General features: G+C 40.9%; 1 protein-coding gene across 2 annotated transcripts in view; it reads right to left on the bottom strand.

Moving 5' to 3' along the window:
* Window positions 1–2,224: 2,224 nt before the first annotated feature.
* The window catches only part of dennd1b (DENN/MADD domain containing 1B), a 101,733-nt gene continuing 87,276 nt past the window's right edge, over window positions 2,225–16,681 (bottom strand). For both annotated transcript variants that reach the window (XM_020612084.1, XM_020612085.1), the window contains 6 exons: window positions 15,535–15,570; window positions 15,032–15,088; window positions 13,784–13,870; window positions 6,108–6,193; window positions 5,446–5,668; window positions 2,225–4,822 (listed from right to left, as the gene is read on the bottom strand). In XM_020612084.1, the coding sequence (XP_020467740.1) occupies window positions 3,962–4,822; window positions 5,446–5,668; window positions 6,108–6,193; window positions 13,784–13,870; window positions 15,032–15,088; window positions 15,535–15,570 (1,350 nt within the window). In that variant the 3' untranslated portion in view covers window positions 2,225–3,961. The remainder of the gene's footprint in view (window positions 4,823–5,445; window positions 5,669–6,107; window positions 6,194–13,783; window positions 13,871–15,031; window positions 15,089–15,534; window positions 15,571–16,681) is intronic.

The following is a 16,681-nucleotide window of genomic DNA, read 5'->3' as shown; positions in this document are numbered from 1 at the left end:
GCAAGTGCCCAGTGGATTGGGCAGCAGTCGATGGCAGGGGCCCCGACGACCCGATCTCTGGACACAGGACAAGCTTTTCAAAATCACCCTCAACAGCAGCTCTTGTGTTTTTCCTCACAGTCCTCTATGGTTAGATTTACTACAGCAGCCAGCAACCAAAAAAAAAAAAAGTACAAATGCTTTCTTATACATAAAATGCAAGGCAGATGACATTTGATTCTACAATACCCGACACAAGGCAGAATGGATGTATCGTACCGTACGAGACCCATTTCATTTCCATCATTCTCGATTTGATGGAACTGCTAAATACTGACGTAATATTTGATACCAAGAGAATAGCTCCCATCTGCAAAACAAAACAAAATCATTGCATATGACATGTTCAATACAGGTACATAAAAGCAGACAGATTAAGAACTGTACCATGTACAGGCAAGCATGAGTCTCCACTTACTTTACCTAGGTGTCACATGCTTCTGAACATGAATGGCTATATAAGATTTTGTTAACATTCTCTCCATTTGTTTTCTCCAAAAATAAAATCTAAAACATTCAAATATTAGCTTTTTTTCCACAACATACAACACCAATTATATATTATCCATGTAAAATATACTCAAGCCAGCAAAAATACACGTCTATTCAGTTGAAAATTATTTTTCATCAATATGAAATCAACTAGAGAAATTCCTCTGAGAAATGCTTTAAATATAGTGAAATCAGTGAGTGTTCAAGGTGTTAAAAATAGAGCAAAAAAATAAAAAATAAGAGCACAAACTATTGCAATTAATTGTACAATCAAAGAAAGTGCAAACAACCCAGAGAAATTCAAAGATCCTCTCTTAAAGCTACAGTATGTAACTTAAAGTAGGGCTAGCACAAAACTCCAAATCAACGGTTAGAGACGTCAATCCCGATCAAAACCTTTCAGAAGCTAAAGTCTCTGCACTGCTGCCAGCGCTGTTCAATGAGTCTGGGTCACCGGAGGCCTTGACAGCACTTCTCCACATCAAGACAAGTTTTGGGGCATATTTCAACAACAAAAATATTTGCAAAAAGTTACACACTGTAGCTTTAAAAACAGGCAGAATGAGTCCCATCACTTAACAAACAAGCAACACAACAAAACAAAACAAAAGCACTGAGTAACTCCAGCTGGGCTGCAAAAAAAAAAAAAAAAAAAAAAAAAAAAAAAAAAAAAAATCAGCTACAAAAACAATGCTAGTAGAATTCAGGTCAGCATCTCGGGTCCCAAAGGGGGAGTTATGTCTGTCATATAAATACCAAAATGTTCCTTACTGTGATTTAAGGTGGTCTGAAAACACTGCATAGTCCTCCTTTTCATATTAATGTACCTGTGATTATACTGGGTGGTACTCTTCCTCCATAAGGCACACCACTGTCATCGACATCCAGACACACCTCAGCTCACACAGTTAAACAGACTTGGATATTTATTTGTTTAGGGACGCATGGCTTACTCCCACTAGAAATGACTTGGATTGTGATTATTTTTCAAGTAGAATTGTGTATTAAAAAACTGGCATTTTTGACCATTTTAAACATTTGCATAGTCAACTGTTTTTTAAAAGTGTTTACATTGAATAAGGTCAATACAGAGATTGAAGTTTTTTTTTCTTTAGAGAATTACTAGGATTGGTTCCTGGGCTTTTACAAGCCAGCCAAAGACTTGTGGAGAAATAGGTGCTATTAAACTGCCACACCCGTTGGTGTCTGGCATAAATCACCAAAACAACAAACCATAAATGCAATAATGCCAACAAAGCTTTCTTCTCTTCTCAGGGTTTGTGGAAACACAGAGAATGATGGGAACCACACTTTGTGGATGTGGCTTTTCTCTCCACAGGAGTTTCACTTACAGAGACACTTGTCTGAACACATTACATCTATGCAGCTGTTCTGTGAGAAGAACCATATTGCTGCATTACAGTACAATCATCAACCACCGCGTTAGGTTACAGCGTGTGACAAAAGGACAGAGATTATCAACACACATGGAACAATAAAGACTGAGTTAGGTAATAAGTCTGGTGAAATTCTACATTTTTTTTATGTCAACAAATCCCATGAAAACACCAAAACAGTGAATTGTAATCCACTGATGAGTAATCCTTGCTACAAAAGCTATAGCCTACAACTACAATGAGTATTTGTGACCTATTTTAAAAGTTTACACTATCAGCAGGATTTTTTTCTCGGGGCTGAGCGCCACAGACAGGTTAGGGAAGTCTGAATTAGAATAATGCCTTGCTAGTTTATGTCTTTTCACGGGATTTGATAATGGCACACACATGCAGAATACTACCAGGCTTATCCCTTTGACATGTGACTTTCCTACATCCTCTCCAAACCTCACAAGCTGTGAAACAACTGACCATTGTTTTTGTTTTTTTAAAGTTGGGAGTGAAAGTTAGATGTGCTGAATATAGTAAAAAAGCAGAAAATTAGGAGTGACATATGGAGAAAAGTGGCGAAGGTGGGAGAGGATACAGCAAAGGAAATGAAGAATGGACACTGGCTTTTTGAAATCCATTTCAACCTTTGACTCTATTTGCATCTTTTTCAAGTGACAGAAATGTCCCGAGGAACACGGGGACAAGAGAAAAGGGGAGGTCCCTAAATGCATGTCTTATATATTAACTACTCTTATCAATCAGGTACTATCACCTGTTGCATTTAGGATCTCAAATTATTCTGATTACAAAGTACCTGTTATAGTACCATTAGATTAGGACACCAGAGTATGAAAAATTGCTAGTTTAAGTCAAAAAACATTATATTACACAGTGCATATGCAGTTTCAAAGGCAGGAGTGGACTTTGTGTCTGAAAAATCCTGTCTCACATTGTTGTTTTTGCTCAAACTATTTTAGTACCATGTAGTAATAACTCAGTATTATTTCTGAAGCTACAAGTGCAAATCGTATTTGATCGTGTGTAATGTTTGGAACACTGTGAGTAAGAGACTGACAAAGTGATGTGTTGAGGAGATATGGTCCTTTCGTAATCCTGACAAAGTGCTGAGCCTTTTCTAAAGGCCTTCGGGGAATGTGAGCAGTTTCCCTATTACCAGTTGGCCACCTCTGTTTTATCCAAAATATAAGTCATGGGTCATGGATGTGTGTTGCATTCTGAATATGATACAAGATGGAAAACAACACATGAAAATACAGGTATCATCCAGGAATTTGAAATACTATAGACAGAAACAGCCAGCCGGGATTGGCTCCGGCCCCCCCCCGTGACCCCGTTCAGGGACTAGATGGTAGAAAATGAAAGAATGAATGAATAGACAGAAACATGATGCGGTAAACACACAGCGAGAGTCTCCTCTTTCGTTTTTGTTTCTAATGGAGTTTCAAGAATTGTAGTTACTTAAAGCAAGTGAAAAATATCCAACTGGGACAGCGGCACACCAGAAACACAAAAGAATGTCACTAGTATGACCTGGGTTTGTGCTGTCCCAATTCACTTAGAGGAAAACCACTGTACTCATCTTGCATTGGATGTGAAAAATCTGCCACTGCAGTGATTTTAACTTCTTTGAATCAAATGTTTTCTAAAAGTGAGTTTAAAACATTTATTTCCTGAATGTTAGAGTGAAGAAGTTGTTTTAAAAAAAAATTTGTTAATTAAATGAGCCGACTTCTGTTTGAAATAAAATACTTCTACTACATATAATAAGGATTTAATCATAGAATACAGAGATGAATGATAGATGGAGAATTCTGCAGAGCAGTAATTCATCTCTGTTTTTGCAGCAGAGCCTGTAGCTCTGTCTGTGGCTGCCTGTACAACACCTGCTTTGTTTGCGGCTCCTCCTGATGGCGGAATTTTGAAATGATCTCTGAGACTGTGACTAACTGTATTTGCATTTGCAATGATAAGATTTCAGTAGAACCCATAGTATTTCACAGACACTGAGTCTCTGACGCCCCTTATGACTTCTCTGTGGCTTTGCCCTGGACCTGGTGGTGACTGTTGTTGCAGTGAACCTGTGACAGTTGTGGACTGATGTGGAGAACAGAGTTGAGGCAGCACAGATCAGTCTCCTTGAGGAGGCCTTGATCCTGCACCACAGATGTCCCTGAACCTTTACCCTGACCAATACACAGGCTGAGCCCCAGGAGCCCCTCCTTGGACACATCTTTCTCCCATGGGACCTGCACAGTTGACTGTCTGTTCCTCAATGGGGTCTCCTCACCCTTCTGGCACTCCTTGCTGCCATGCCTCTGGAAGCCCTTTTCCTGGTAATGCCTTGCTGTGTCCTTGGACATAACCTTCCTCTGCAGGACGCTGGTGGAAGATGTCTGGTTCTGGGTCTGAGAAGGCTCAGCGCTGGCTTGAGGATCTGAAGAGGTCCGAGATCTACCCTCTAGTATGGCAGAATGGTTTGAGTGAGAAACGGGTGCTGGAGAACTGTAGGTGTGATAGAGGGAAGATGGCGGTGTGGGTTTATGAAACAGTGCAGGCGAGTAAGAGAAGCGTGCTCCTGGTTGTCGTCCTTGAGGCTGAAGGGCTGTGTCAGAGTTGAGCTGACGAGGGCGTGACAGGGACTTGGAGATGTCAGAGTCCTGGGCTGGGGGTGTAGCAATGATGACGGGCACTGCAAGAGTTGTGTTAGGTTTCTTTGCCACCTTCAGGCTGCTCTTGGTGGGCTGTCTGCGTGGGGACGGCGGAAGGTGTTTCCCATGGACCACGCTGTCGTCCTGGCCCATGTTCCAACCTCCTTGATCCTCGGCTCCACCATGACCACTCTCATCTGCAGGTTTAGACTCACTGGACGGAGCTGGCTTTGTCTGACAAAGAAGAAACACCAGTTTAATGAAGAGACCTGGGTGGAGGAAATTCAATATTTCCTGTACTGTATATCTCAACACTGCTTTAGTGAAGTTGGCATATGCAGAGCAGCATATCTCACTTAAGTCAATATATCATTAGTTCCTAGTCCTTATGACCAAAATGAAATATCAACTTGTCCCATTCTACCTAATGGATGAAGTGTCTGTTATCAGTTCACTAAATAGTCCCTTTGTTCTTTGCTGCTTATGAGGGTTTTGTAGTGGCTGCTTTGTAACAATAGTGAGAAAATGCACTTTATCATACATTTTTTCTTCAGTTGAACCCATTACAAATTCTACATGTAAAGAACCAATACAAAATCTTAAAGGAAACTATTCACACTACATTTTCCATTAGCTCTGGGTGATGTACAAAACATCTGTATTTGAAGTTAATAAGATTCTTTAAAGACTGAAGTACCTTTAAGAACCTGTAGTTAAAAAAAGAGAAAGTTTTGGCCCTGCAAACTATGCTGTGCACAAAAGCAGTGCATATTGTAAAGTGGAATTACTTATTACTTATTATTACTGAAAACACCCATTTCTCTCAAAATCTGCTGCAGGCCTCCTTTCTTATGTACCGGAGCCTTGTAGTCCAAATCATCCATGGACCTGAAAAAGTCCAGACTCTTGGCAGCGCTGAGTCTGCCTTGCTCAATTGTTGTGGTGTTCAGAGAGTCCAGGATTTCCTCCAGCAGGTTCATCTGGCCTGAGCGGGAGGAGTCAATGTCCAACTCCAGCGAGTAAGAATCGTCGCTGTCTGCGGTGTAGGAAGGAACATCCCTGCTGTCCTCTGAAGAGACCCTGTGTTTAGAGAACAGATGGAGTCAGGCAGAATTAAACAGCGTCCCCTGTCATGTTTCACAGGATAAGCATGATTCCATGATGGGCCTTTCAAGCTTAATATTTAGTATAAAGTATATAAAATTTTTTGTCAATATCTTTTAAAACATCTCAACAATTACATAGTGATAACCCGAACCTTTAAAAAGACTGACATTTCTATGACCTTTTACTAAATATGTCCACTTGGGGGCAGTATTATCATGAGTTAAAAGATGGAATCCGCTTGAAAATGCACTTTTCACCAGACTATCAACTTGTTCTTAATGAAATGAATCAGCCAGTCAGTAAAAGTAGTCATATCGTGACATACATGACGAACATACTTTAAACAACATGAAAATGGTTTCAGTGACAAAATAATGTGCGGCAGTATGTCATAAGGAGGAGGAGTACATACTTGCTTGCAGTGTCCAGCTCATCATCATCTAGCCCGAAGCCAAGATCCCGAGGGCCCATGCTCATGGGAGACTTGCTGAATTTATGCTGTTAATGAGAATAGCAAAGCAAGTGGATGTAGTTAGACAAAAAAAAAAACAAAAAAAAAAACAAAACATGAAAACGGACCCAGGGGGAGTCTCAGCTTAAAGATACAAGACTCCAATTAAACATGGAGTCTAGACAGAATACGGTGTTTTGCTGAGGTACAGCTTTTCATAAAAGCATGACTTGGGACTTGGTAGAAAAAAGCTGCAGGTCTGTGTCTGGTGGGCCCCCATGAGACAGGACTACTAGCTTGTTTTAATGAACCTGGACCCTAAGGGTTGTGACTAAATTTGTCAAACTTGAGTCTAGGGATGAAGATCTTTAAGATCCCCCTGCAGTACTTTATCCAACTCAGCATTACTCTATGTGAAAACAAGCTACTGAGATATGTGTAAAAGCATTCATCATTTGCATTACAACACCAATGTAGGCGGCTGTATTTGTCACTGTGTGTTGAATGATCAGTTTGTACTTTAGTTGTCTGACACAGTGGATTTAATAAGCCACCTGTGTACCATGTTTAATAGGTGGGTTAAAGAAGAGACAGAAGCTTTACAGAGCAGGGCAGGACTCTCCCCATGGGAGCCCAAATCTGCCCCAGGCCACTTATTAACATGCCTTCCACTACAACGCACATGTTCCTCCCTCACTGTGTGTGCCTGTCTTTCACTTTCTAATTTACACTCTTTGCATTTTGCCTATAGACCTTACACAGTGCCCCTCATCTCCTGTCTATTTTTTGGTAATATTTTTTGGAGACACTGGGTTCTTTATTCTGCTGTACCCTTTTTTTTTTTTTTTTTTTTTTACAAATAAAGTGTTAAAAGTGTCTTTTTCTCTCTGTGTGTTTCTCTGTAAACTCACACCAAATTATCAAATCCCAACACTGAGGAAAAGGTTCTTTGCAACCCTAAACGTACGTGGCGCACATGAGATGTGCTTAAGAAGAAATGGCAGCAATGTTTGTCGCTTGCATTGTGGTTTCGGTACTGTTAAAGCCACACAAACAAAGGTGAAGAAACATTTATAACAAAATGCAAAAACCCTTGAACTCAAGACCAAAAAGAATGAAAGAGGGAGGGAATAATGAAAACAAGCAAGGAAGGAAATGTAGAGAAGTGAGGAAAGATTCCTCAAAAACCCAAGGAATGATGGGAATGGAGGCAAGAGGGACAGTACTGGAACTGTGAACCAAACTGAACTGTTCTTGACACAGTACCAGCCAGAAAGGCGGGATTTAACGTGTGGCTGGCCTGGCCTCATTTAGGGCCTGTGTTCAGCTACAGAAGACACACACAGTCACACTCTGACATACACACCCTATTACAAAACCTCCACAAAGAGTTAAAGCTCCATTTTCTCCATAAAAGTCAGCAGATGAGATGTGTGCAGAAGCCAGTTAAGCTTCTCAGCAATCAGGCTAAACGCAAACACATGTGGTGGCACTGCTCATTGGTCAAGCCGCTTCCCTTCCATAGTAGCTTGGAGCTATAAGGAAAGAGGCTTCAGAGGGGCTCAGGCCTGGGATCCCTAAACAGCATTTAATAGATTCCTGTGTCAGGGCAGTAAATCTGGAGCCAGGCTGGCAGAGTGAAGATGTACCCGTGAGACATGAGGAGGGTGGGCTTACTTACAGCATACTCAAATACCACACAAACATGCACTATATGTTCATGGTGCATGCAGTTACCTAGACCTTTTGTGCAACAGGGCTGTGATTAGGAAAGCAGGGCCTCTCTCTTCATCTAAGGTGTTTATTAAAGCAAGGTGAACCCAAACACAACCAGACACAAGTCATGAAGTCTGGCCCTCTGATCTCTGTTACAGCTTTGGTGCCATCTATTCACAAGGAAGTTCCATAGGGAGCTTTAAATGGATGGTACCTCACTTCACAGCTTCATCAATTTGTCATTCCCTCTCTTCACTGTGACCCTTTAGTGCAGCAGTTAAGGTTAAACATCTTAGAACAACCAAGCATTTTACGATAGAAGCACCATATTTGGCACAGGAGGTTTAAATACTTTTATCTTTTTCAAAAAGACCAACACACTGCGTTCGTTTTACTGGTAAGGTGAGGTACAAGACATGCTTTTGTCAGTTACTCAAACATAACAGCACTGCTCCACCAGAGCTGTCGAAACCAGCAGCAGCAGTTAAATCTGAGATCTAAAATTAGATGTACTGTATGTCAATGTAAAAAAAACAAAAACAACAACAACAGGAATATAGACACTCTTCAAGTTTAGACATTTACAATGAAGCATTCTCAACCAGTGCAAAAAGGTCCCACATTGAAACTGTGACAGCTCTGCCACCATCCCATATCTCCCCAGGCCTGACAGGACGGTGGCAAGAACGGAACAGCAGAACAACAGATTATCATACTGCTCCTTCATTAGCTTCTCGCTGTTGGCTAATGGGAGGCTGAAAGGTGAAAATGAAAAAGTGATTCTCCCCTCCATGCCTTCCTGTCTCCCATTTTCTCCCTCCATCACTGTGCTGCCAGTGACAGATGTCACTGTTTCTGTCACTGCCTGCCTCTCACTTCCTTCCTCTCCAGACTGTACGCAATGAAGAGAACAAAAGGCGGAGGTACAGCAGAGAAACATGAGCCATGAAAATAAAAAAATGATCAGAGTATTTCAGTTAAACTACCTTGATATAGTATTTTTGGAAGAGGAAGAGAAACTCCATGTTTCTTAAATCAAAAAAGATTTGCCTTCTCAGCATCTCTTAGGGAAATAGTTCTTTATTATTTTAGTCCTTTTCTAATTGTATTACATTGATTTGTGTCCATGAGTATCTGGCTAAACAACTCACAGAGTTTGGCCTCCCTTCAAGTTAAACAAAAAAGCAGCACACAGACCGTGAGTCGTTACAGTCAGAAACTTTGAGTACATGAGTGTAGAATTGTAAACATGACTCAGTTATCCTTTACTCCATCCCTTTAACACGCCAAGCCTCTGAATGAAAAGGTATGGGAAGGGGGAAAAAAACCTCAAAATTTGATACAACAAATTCAATTTCATTTCTGCAGTTATTAGGGGAAAAGAGTCGTCATCATCCATTTAAGTTGCTGCATTTGGAGAAACCAACTTTGCCCTCCTCATCCTTCCTTCCCTGCATGAGCGGTTATGCAGAACAACTATGCCTCTCTGTGCTGGGGCCAAACGCTTGCGGACTTTAATAGCTGGTCTTGCGTTATACATTTCATACAGCATTTCTAAGTGGGCACTGATCGCACGGCTTGGCAGGGTATGTAAAGAGATGCCAGTAAAATGCAAACAAACCTTGGGGAGAGGCAGAGCCTTTGCAGAAGTACGGCCAAAAAAATGTGTTTGAGGCAAGATCCACTGCTCATCAGCCCAACTGGCTGTTGCTGAAAGCCCACATCCTTTTGGCTAAAAGCAGGAGCCATAGAACAGAACAGAACAGAACAGAACAGAAGGGAAATGTGCATTATGCTCATTCTGTTAGAGGAAACTAAAGTCCAGTGAAATCACCAGGTTTCCTTGATGCGAACGGGTGCAGCGCAGTACTTTGATGCTGCCAGGAGATGGCACTTTGGTTTCAGCGAAGAAGTCGCTTGTACTCTGAATTAAGAAACTAAGCCAAGTAGATAATACAAATGCAAACAAATAACCACACCGACACACAATTATTGACAGAGTCACTGTACTTAAAGTTCATTGTGATGCATCCTAATTATTCATCTGAAAAGATTTATCCACAATACTGATCTTACAGTGGATATTATTAGCTAATTTGAGCTGTCTCTAAATTGTATTATTACAAATCACAACAAACAATAATAGAATCTATAATCATCTATAATCTACATTAAGTTACTTCCTATTCAGTTTACCCACAAAGCATGGATTTGACATGTTATCAATCATGTACTGAATATAATATACAGTTTCTATGCATTGTACTATAAGCAATGAATGCTTCACTTTGAGTGGTATTATATTAAAATTACATACTAGTATAAGCATATTTGAACTCAGAGACAAATGACAGATCTTCATACTGAAAGCCACACAAAAGTGCATTTCATAAAATATTACACAAATACTTCACGAGTCATGTGTATAGTGCATATACTGTACGTGTCCACTGGCCGTGAGCTGTCTCCCACCGGTGGAGCACACACAGGTATTCGCTCACACACACACACAAATGTTTGTTTCCATTTCTCGTGTCGACATATCGACTGTCACTCCTTTCCTGGAGACTTTCTCTAACCTTAACTATATGTAACCATTACTTTCCTAACACCTAACCTTAAGCTTCAACAGTTACTTGGTGGGGACCAGCATGGCCGAGTGCCCACAGTGTGAGTGTGTAAACCGGTTTCTGTCCCCACACTGCGAATACCACCAGACACACACACACATAAGCAAACTGCAGCATGTATGTGCTGATGTATCCATGTGACTTTGCACCTCTGCTTTACATCTGTGTTAGCTCTCTGGCATGTCTCCTGCCCCACCAAGTGAAGAGTCCAGAGCCTGGGGCTGAGCCCAGCCACAGGCCTGCTGGCTGTCATTGTCTCTAACATTGGCCGGCCCTCTACACTCCTCTTCTCTCATAACAGCTGTCATTCCGTTGCCTCCAACCTGAAGCCAACAGTTAAATGCATGTATGTTTATGTACATACACATATGCTGAAATACATGTACAAAGGGTGCTGAGGTGCAGATATACTTTCTTTTTGCAGATGCTTTCAGTACATAAAACAAACTAAATGTACAAAATCTCACATGCAGAGAAACAGATGTGGCACGTGCATACCAGACCATACAGGATCCAGAACAATGGCTGTTTGTTGTATCAGACAAGAAGTCAGCAGTCCAAGTCAGTCGTGTTTTTGTCAAACAAAGGGATTACTCCTACTGTACATTCTTAATCAGCATGCTCACCACACACTACAAATCACCCGCATTGCCAGATATGGCTGAAATATGTAAGCACATGTCAGCAGCACGTTCCCTTTGGTTCACATGTTGGCTGATCAAATACAATATGAATTTCATTATTTCTACTTATTTTGCTATGATTAATTAAAGGAACTTTTCCGGGATCATTCATCTCATTTCAAGGACAGACTTAGAGGGATTTGTTAAAAATGATGAATGATGAAAATGTATCAGGGAGACTTTTATATGAGACTGGAATGTTTCTAATCAGATCACATTTTTGGAGCTTCTGATGCCAACATGTTTCTGAATTTATCAGGCCAGGATAAGCATTTGTTGGTTGGTCAAAAGTATGAAAATACTATGAGTACGCCAGGAGCAGGTTTGACTAAGGACATAATGAAAAAATGTCAACAGGGAGCTGGACGGGTTTTTTTTTTGTAAACACTTTTGTTTCACCTTAGCATGACTTTCTTTAAATGAGGGGATCACAGTGTGATTTCCTGTTAAGAAAAATAGGCTCATTTTATTCTTATTTTAAAAATAAAGACTGTCATGACAAACAAAATCAGATTTATGGATTGCATGGACAGACACAGGACCTTAGTTTTCTCTACAGAGATGGACATAAAGGAGGAGCTACAGTACAAGGATAAGCGTTTTTTTTTTTGTTTGTCCATTTTACTTAACCTTTACTTAACCAGGTTAGTCCCACTGAGATCAATTTCTGGTGCAAGAAACACCTGGTCAAGACAGTTGTGGGCAGAAAAGCAGACGGGAGATTTCACAGACAGGGAGGTTAAAAAAAGACCAACAACATAGCTGTTTTTAATACATTTTTTCAACTGTAATTGAAATGTACAGTAAATATACAAATAAAGTAGAGTATTAGAAGTAGTCTGGTGAAAGTAATTAAATGGTTGGTATAAAGTTCCAAAAACAAAATGCATCAGAAACCTAATAAAAGGCTTTGGTTCATTATGTACTAGCCAAATCACTTTAGAAATATTATTCCTGAACCAAGCATAAATGTTACTTTGTAAGGAGATCTTTTTAAATTTATTTTTTACTTTTACTTGTTTTTAACTTTCACTTCAAATTTCTGACTAATGTGCTTTAATTTGTGTTATAAAGACAGAAAAATGAAACTATCCTGAAAAACTTTACAATTTCAAAACTAATGTTCTGAAAAGGTGCGACTGTTTTTGGGGTTACTACACACTGAGGCTTTCTTGGCTTCTCAATCTGCTGTTTTGGTTTCAGCTGGCAGAAAGAATCTTGGGTCAACTGACCGGTAAACTTAGGAGGGTTTGTTTAATCTGCACAGGCTGGGGTAATATTGTTATACCTGGAGTACGAGCTAGAGTATAAGGTCAGCTGAAAAGATACAAATGGGAGGAGCACTGTGTATGGCTAAAAAGAAACTGATGGACTATATATATATATAAACACAGACACACACAAAGCCAGCGCTGTGGGACATGCTGTCGTATGCCCTGCATGGCCCCTCCTCCAGTGGTCTTCAGGGACCTGTTATTGTGGCATTGCATGGGCCTCAGGGGCAGGGACAGGGGTGTGAGTATACTGAGAATACAGTGGGTGTGTGTAGACAACAATTGCATGTTCACTGTTAAATCTGTGTGTGTGTGTGTGTTGAGCTGCTGCTGTGTGTGTGTGTGTGTGTGTGTGTGCTAGCTTGGGGGAGGGTTTCTGAGGAGGCCTTTAGAAAAGCTCTAATTGCCGTTCCTCTCCTCTCCCCGGCCGTCACACCTTCCTCTGCGCTAAGACTTTCCAGCCTCATCTCACACACAGGAAACACAACACTAATTAGAGGCAGCACAACCTCTCCTAATCACATTCTTACATGACTATGACCAAAATGTCAGTGTATGCAGGCAGGCATGTTTTTTTGTTTGTGTGCGTGTTTTTAGACAGAACTGGGAGTCCACTTGGCATTTTTTATTTAGCAGTAAGAGGTGGTTAAATGCTCCAGCTGGGAGTACAAAGGTATAAATGAGAGCTATAGCTAGCATCCCTGAGGGTGTATGCATGAGTTTAAGTGTGCCCGTCTAATTGTATTAACCTACAACTTCCTACACTGGTATAAGCGAACATATTCATTTACACTACACTGTCTCATAATTTTCTATCATTCTTAACTCTCCTGCAAAATTTACTGATGAGCATGCATGTGCTTGCGCATCGTCTGCCAGTTCTGCACACAACAAAGAAAAAAAATGTGGAATTCACTTATGATGCACAAGCAATTTCTTCAGAGGAAGTGCTGACCGGCAGATTAGTTGATTCTACTGTCCGTGCTGTTCGGAGAGAAATACTGAAAGTACAACACGAGTGTGTTGATAAAAAAGAAGATGCTTATCATTACATCTGGCACCCTGACAAACTACTGTTTCGAGAGAGAGAGAGAGAGAGAGAGAGAGGGGAGAGGAATGGAGATAAAAAAGGACGAGAGAGAAAGATGTGGCAATGCAGGCGGGAGAAAAAAATAGCTGAGAGTGGACAGAGAAAGTACAGAAACGGAAGACGGCATCCGTGTCAGCCCAGGGAAAAGTGAGCTCTGGGATGATCAGTCATTGTATATGTACTTAACTCATTTACTGATGTGCGTGTGTGTGTGTGTGTGCGTGCGCGCGTGCGCATGTCACACCTGTTTCATCTTCTGCAGTCTCCTTGGAGACAGGCTCTTGGTGCTGGTGGGAGACCCGGCACAGACCATCAGCCCCTCTTCTTCTTCCTGAAAGAGAGATGAAGAATATAAATCTTACATGATTTGTGTTGTAAATGATTAAGAATAATGGAAAATAATGTGCATTTATGTGAATTAACCAGACCATAAGACATTAAAGGCATTTCTCTCTTACAGAAGAGTGAAAGATATTTCTGAGTTGAAGCAATTTGTTGCTGCTTCTCACTGATATTTTTAAAAGTTAAAGGATAAGTATAATGATATTGTACATTTTTCTTATTGTCAACAAATTCCATAAAACGATTAATTGATCCTACCAGTAAGTATTGTGCATCTATAGCCTGACAGGGCGTATTCCTCTGTGCCAGAGTGTGGTCAGAAAGTAGAAAGAAACTAAAACATTGGTGAAACTATTTGACAGTATTGGAAATACAAAATATTGCAAGCTCATCTTTTAAAATATTTCTCTAGCTAGCAAGCTAATAAATAATTAAATAAAGTTAAAAACCACCTCTGATCAGTTTAATTTCAATAGGTTTGTGCTGAGGGGCCCTGTATAGATAGACATTTGCAGCTGGAAGCGACACATTGTAAACGCTCTGCAGATTAAGTGTAATCTTAAGAACCTTGAATTCATTCGTCTTCTGACGGCACAAAAAAAATCTGACTTCAAAATCAAATAGATTTCAGCACCTCTGTTTGCATCTGCTGAGTGTGTGTGTGTTTGTGTGTGCATACAAAGTGCAGAACACTGCGTGCTGCCCTTGTTCATCATCAGCGCCCTCTCTGCTCAGTTTCCCACTGACAGATCAAACTGCTATTGCCTTATCAAGTTCATCCGGCTTATGGAAACATACACCTCGTTACATTAGCTTTGAGGAAATCACAGGCTCACTGATGAAATATGCAGACAATGAAAGAGAAAGAGAGGCAGGGGCTCGGATGACATGACAGGCCATAGCCAGAGGGGCGCTAGTTAAAAATGTACAGCCCTGAACAAACGCTAAGCAGGCTTCAACAGTCATTAAAGGCCCCTGTGTTAGAATCACACACTCTATGTAAAGCAGCCTTCCTGTCTGTTTCTGCGAGGGGGCGTAGGTCTATCTGTGCGCCTCTGAAGAGTTTTGTGTACATGTGTGTTTCCATGCTTGTACAGTGTGAGTGTGTGTGCATGTGTGACAGAGCAGTGTGAAGGTATGTACAGCTCACCCTCGCTTTAAGTCTGCCCTTAATGTCCCGGATGCCCCTCTTGGCATGACTCTTGGCCTGGGTGGAAAAGCAGCAACACACACACACAGAGACACAGACACCCTCCAGATTATTAATCAAAACATGTTGCATTAACATTCTGTTCTGGTCTCATGTAATATCAAGAAATGCTTTGATCTCTGTGGCAAAAACACAGAGACAAAAGGCTGGATAAGAGAGTCTCGCACACTAACAGGAGACGATAACATGAAAGGGCACCCTGACCACCAATAGTACAGCACCTAATGACATGGTGCTGCTCATCAAACAGACTAGTCATGAACAATGTTCCAATTCCCTCTGTAGCCAAATGTAAAAGACTTTAGGTTATTTTTTAAATATTCAAGCACGCTGGCTAATTTTCTCTAAAGAACCTGCAAAATGTCATCTTGAGAATTCAAGTTATGTACATACAGTATTAAACAAAGCACTGGCTGCGTGTTCAGCTCTGCAGAAGAACTTACCTTTGTCACAGCTGTGTTGATGAGTGCTCCTCCTTTCTGTAACAGAGACAATTATCTGTCAGTAACCTAAGGACATTTTGAGGCACTATACACACAAACAGACCCATTATTATGAAGTATTTTCATATGCAATATTCGTATACAGTATATAGAGGTAGAGCTGGGCAGTAATTCAAATTAACAGTTTATCTGCTTTTATCGTAATCACAACATGGTGATCTTATCAAATTAATGATTTAGAGCAAACTGCAATTAAGATCAACATATGCTACTAAAGTTTTTGTTTAACATATGAGGAGTACAGAATGTCATAGGGATGACGTACTTTTGTATTAACCACAGACCTTATTTCAAGCGTCTCACCAAAAACTCATTCAAAATAAACCCACTGACTTCAGGGCGAAGAGACCGGAAGCGCAAAAATGCTAATTCAGTTTTGGGTTTTAGCACTATAGCACATAGTACTGCAGCACTATATAGACACGAGACTAATTTTCAATATCAAACACCAATAACTCTCTGCAGCTCTGAAAAGCACTGCAAGGCAACTCCAGTAAGAAGGTGGTGAAACCAGGCAAAGTGTCCTATCACTGAGCCATGATAAACTGCATGACTCATACAGTAGCATTCAGGAGGGTTTTTTTATTTAGAAGCAGCCTAAAACAACAATAGAAGAGACTGTGTGTGATTGATTTCCACTTTGAGTTGTGCAGACTGACATTATGCTACCTAATATCTCTGTGTGCCTGTCTTCTTTTCTCTCTCCGAGTTGCTGCACAACTCCTTTGGCGTCTCACTCTTTTTCTCTCTGTTTGGTCTTTGGTACAACCACAAAGCCTCGGCTAAATGGCTAAACAGAGTAAATGGCAGACAGCATTTCAGAAGTGGGCAGAGGGAGAGGAGGAGAGGGGGCGAGGTGAAGGCCCCTCTTATAGATCCCTGTCAGTCAGGAAATGTGAACTTTAACAAACCTTTGAAGAACACTCCAGAGAACTAATTCAGCCTTACAGTAGCTGACGGCGTGCGGAGAGAGGGAGGGTGAGGGAGAGAGACCCAGCGAGTCAGAGAGAGAGAGACAGAGGGTGGGCTGTGACAAAGATGAAGAGGGTGAGAGAATGGGAGATACAGAAAGAAAGATAAGGGAAGA

This window comes from Monopterus albus, unplaced genomic scaffold (genome assembly GCF_001952655.1).
Source record: "Monopterus albus unplaced genomic scaffold, M_albus_1.0 scaffold120.1, whole genome shotgun sequence".
Classification (NCBI taxonomy): Eukaryota; Metazoa; Chordata; class Actinopteri; order Synbranchiformes; family Synbranchidae; genus Monopterus; species Monopterus albus.
The sequence above is the reverse complement of the archived record's forward strand: the minus strand, read 5'-3'. Positions and strand labels throughout refer to the sequence as shown.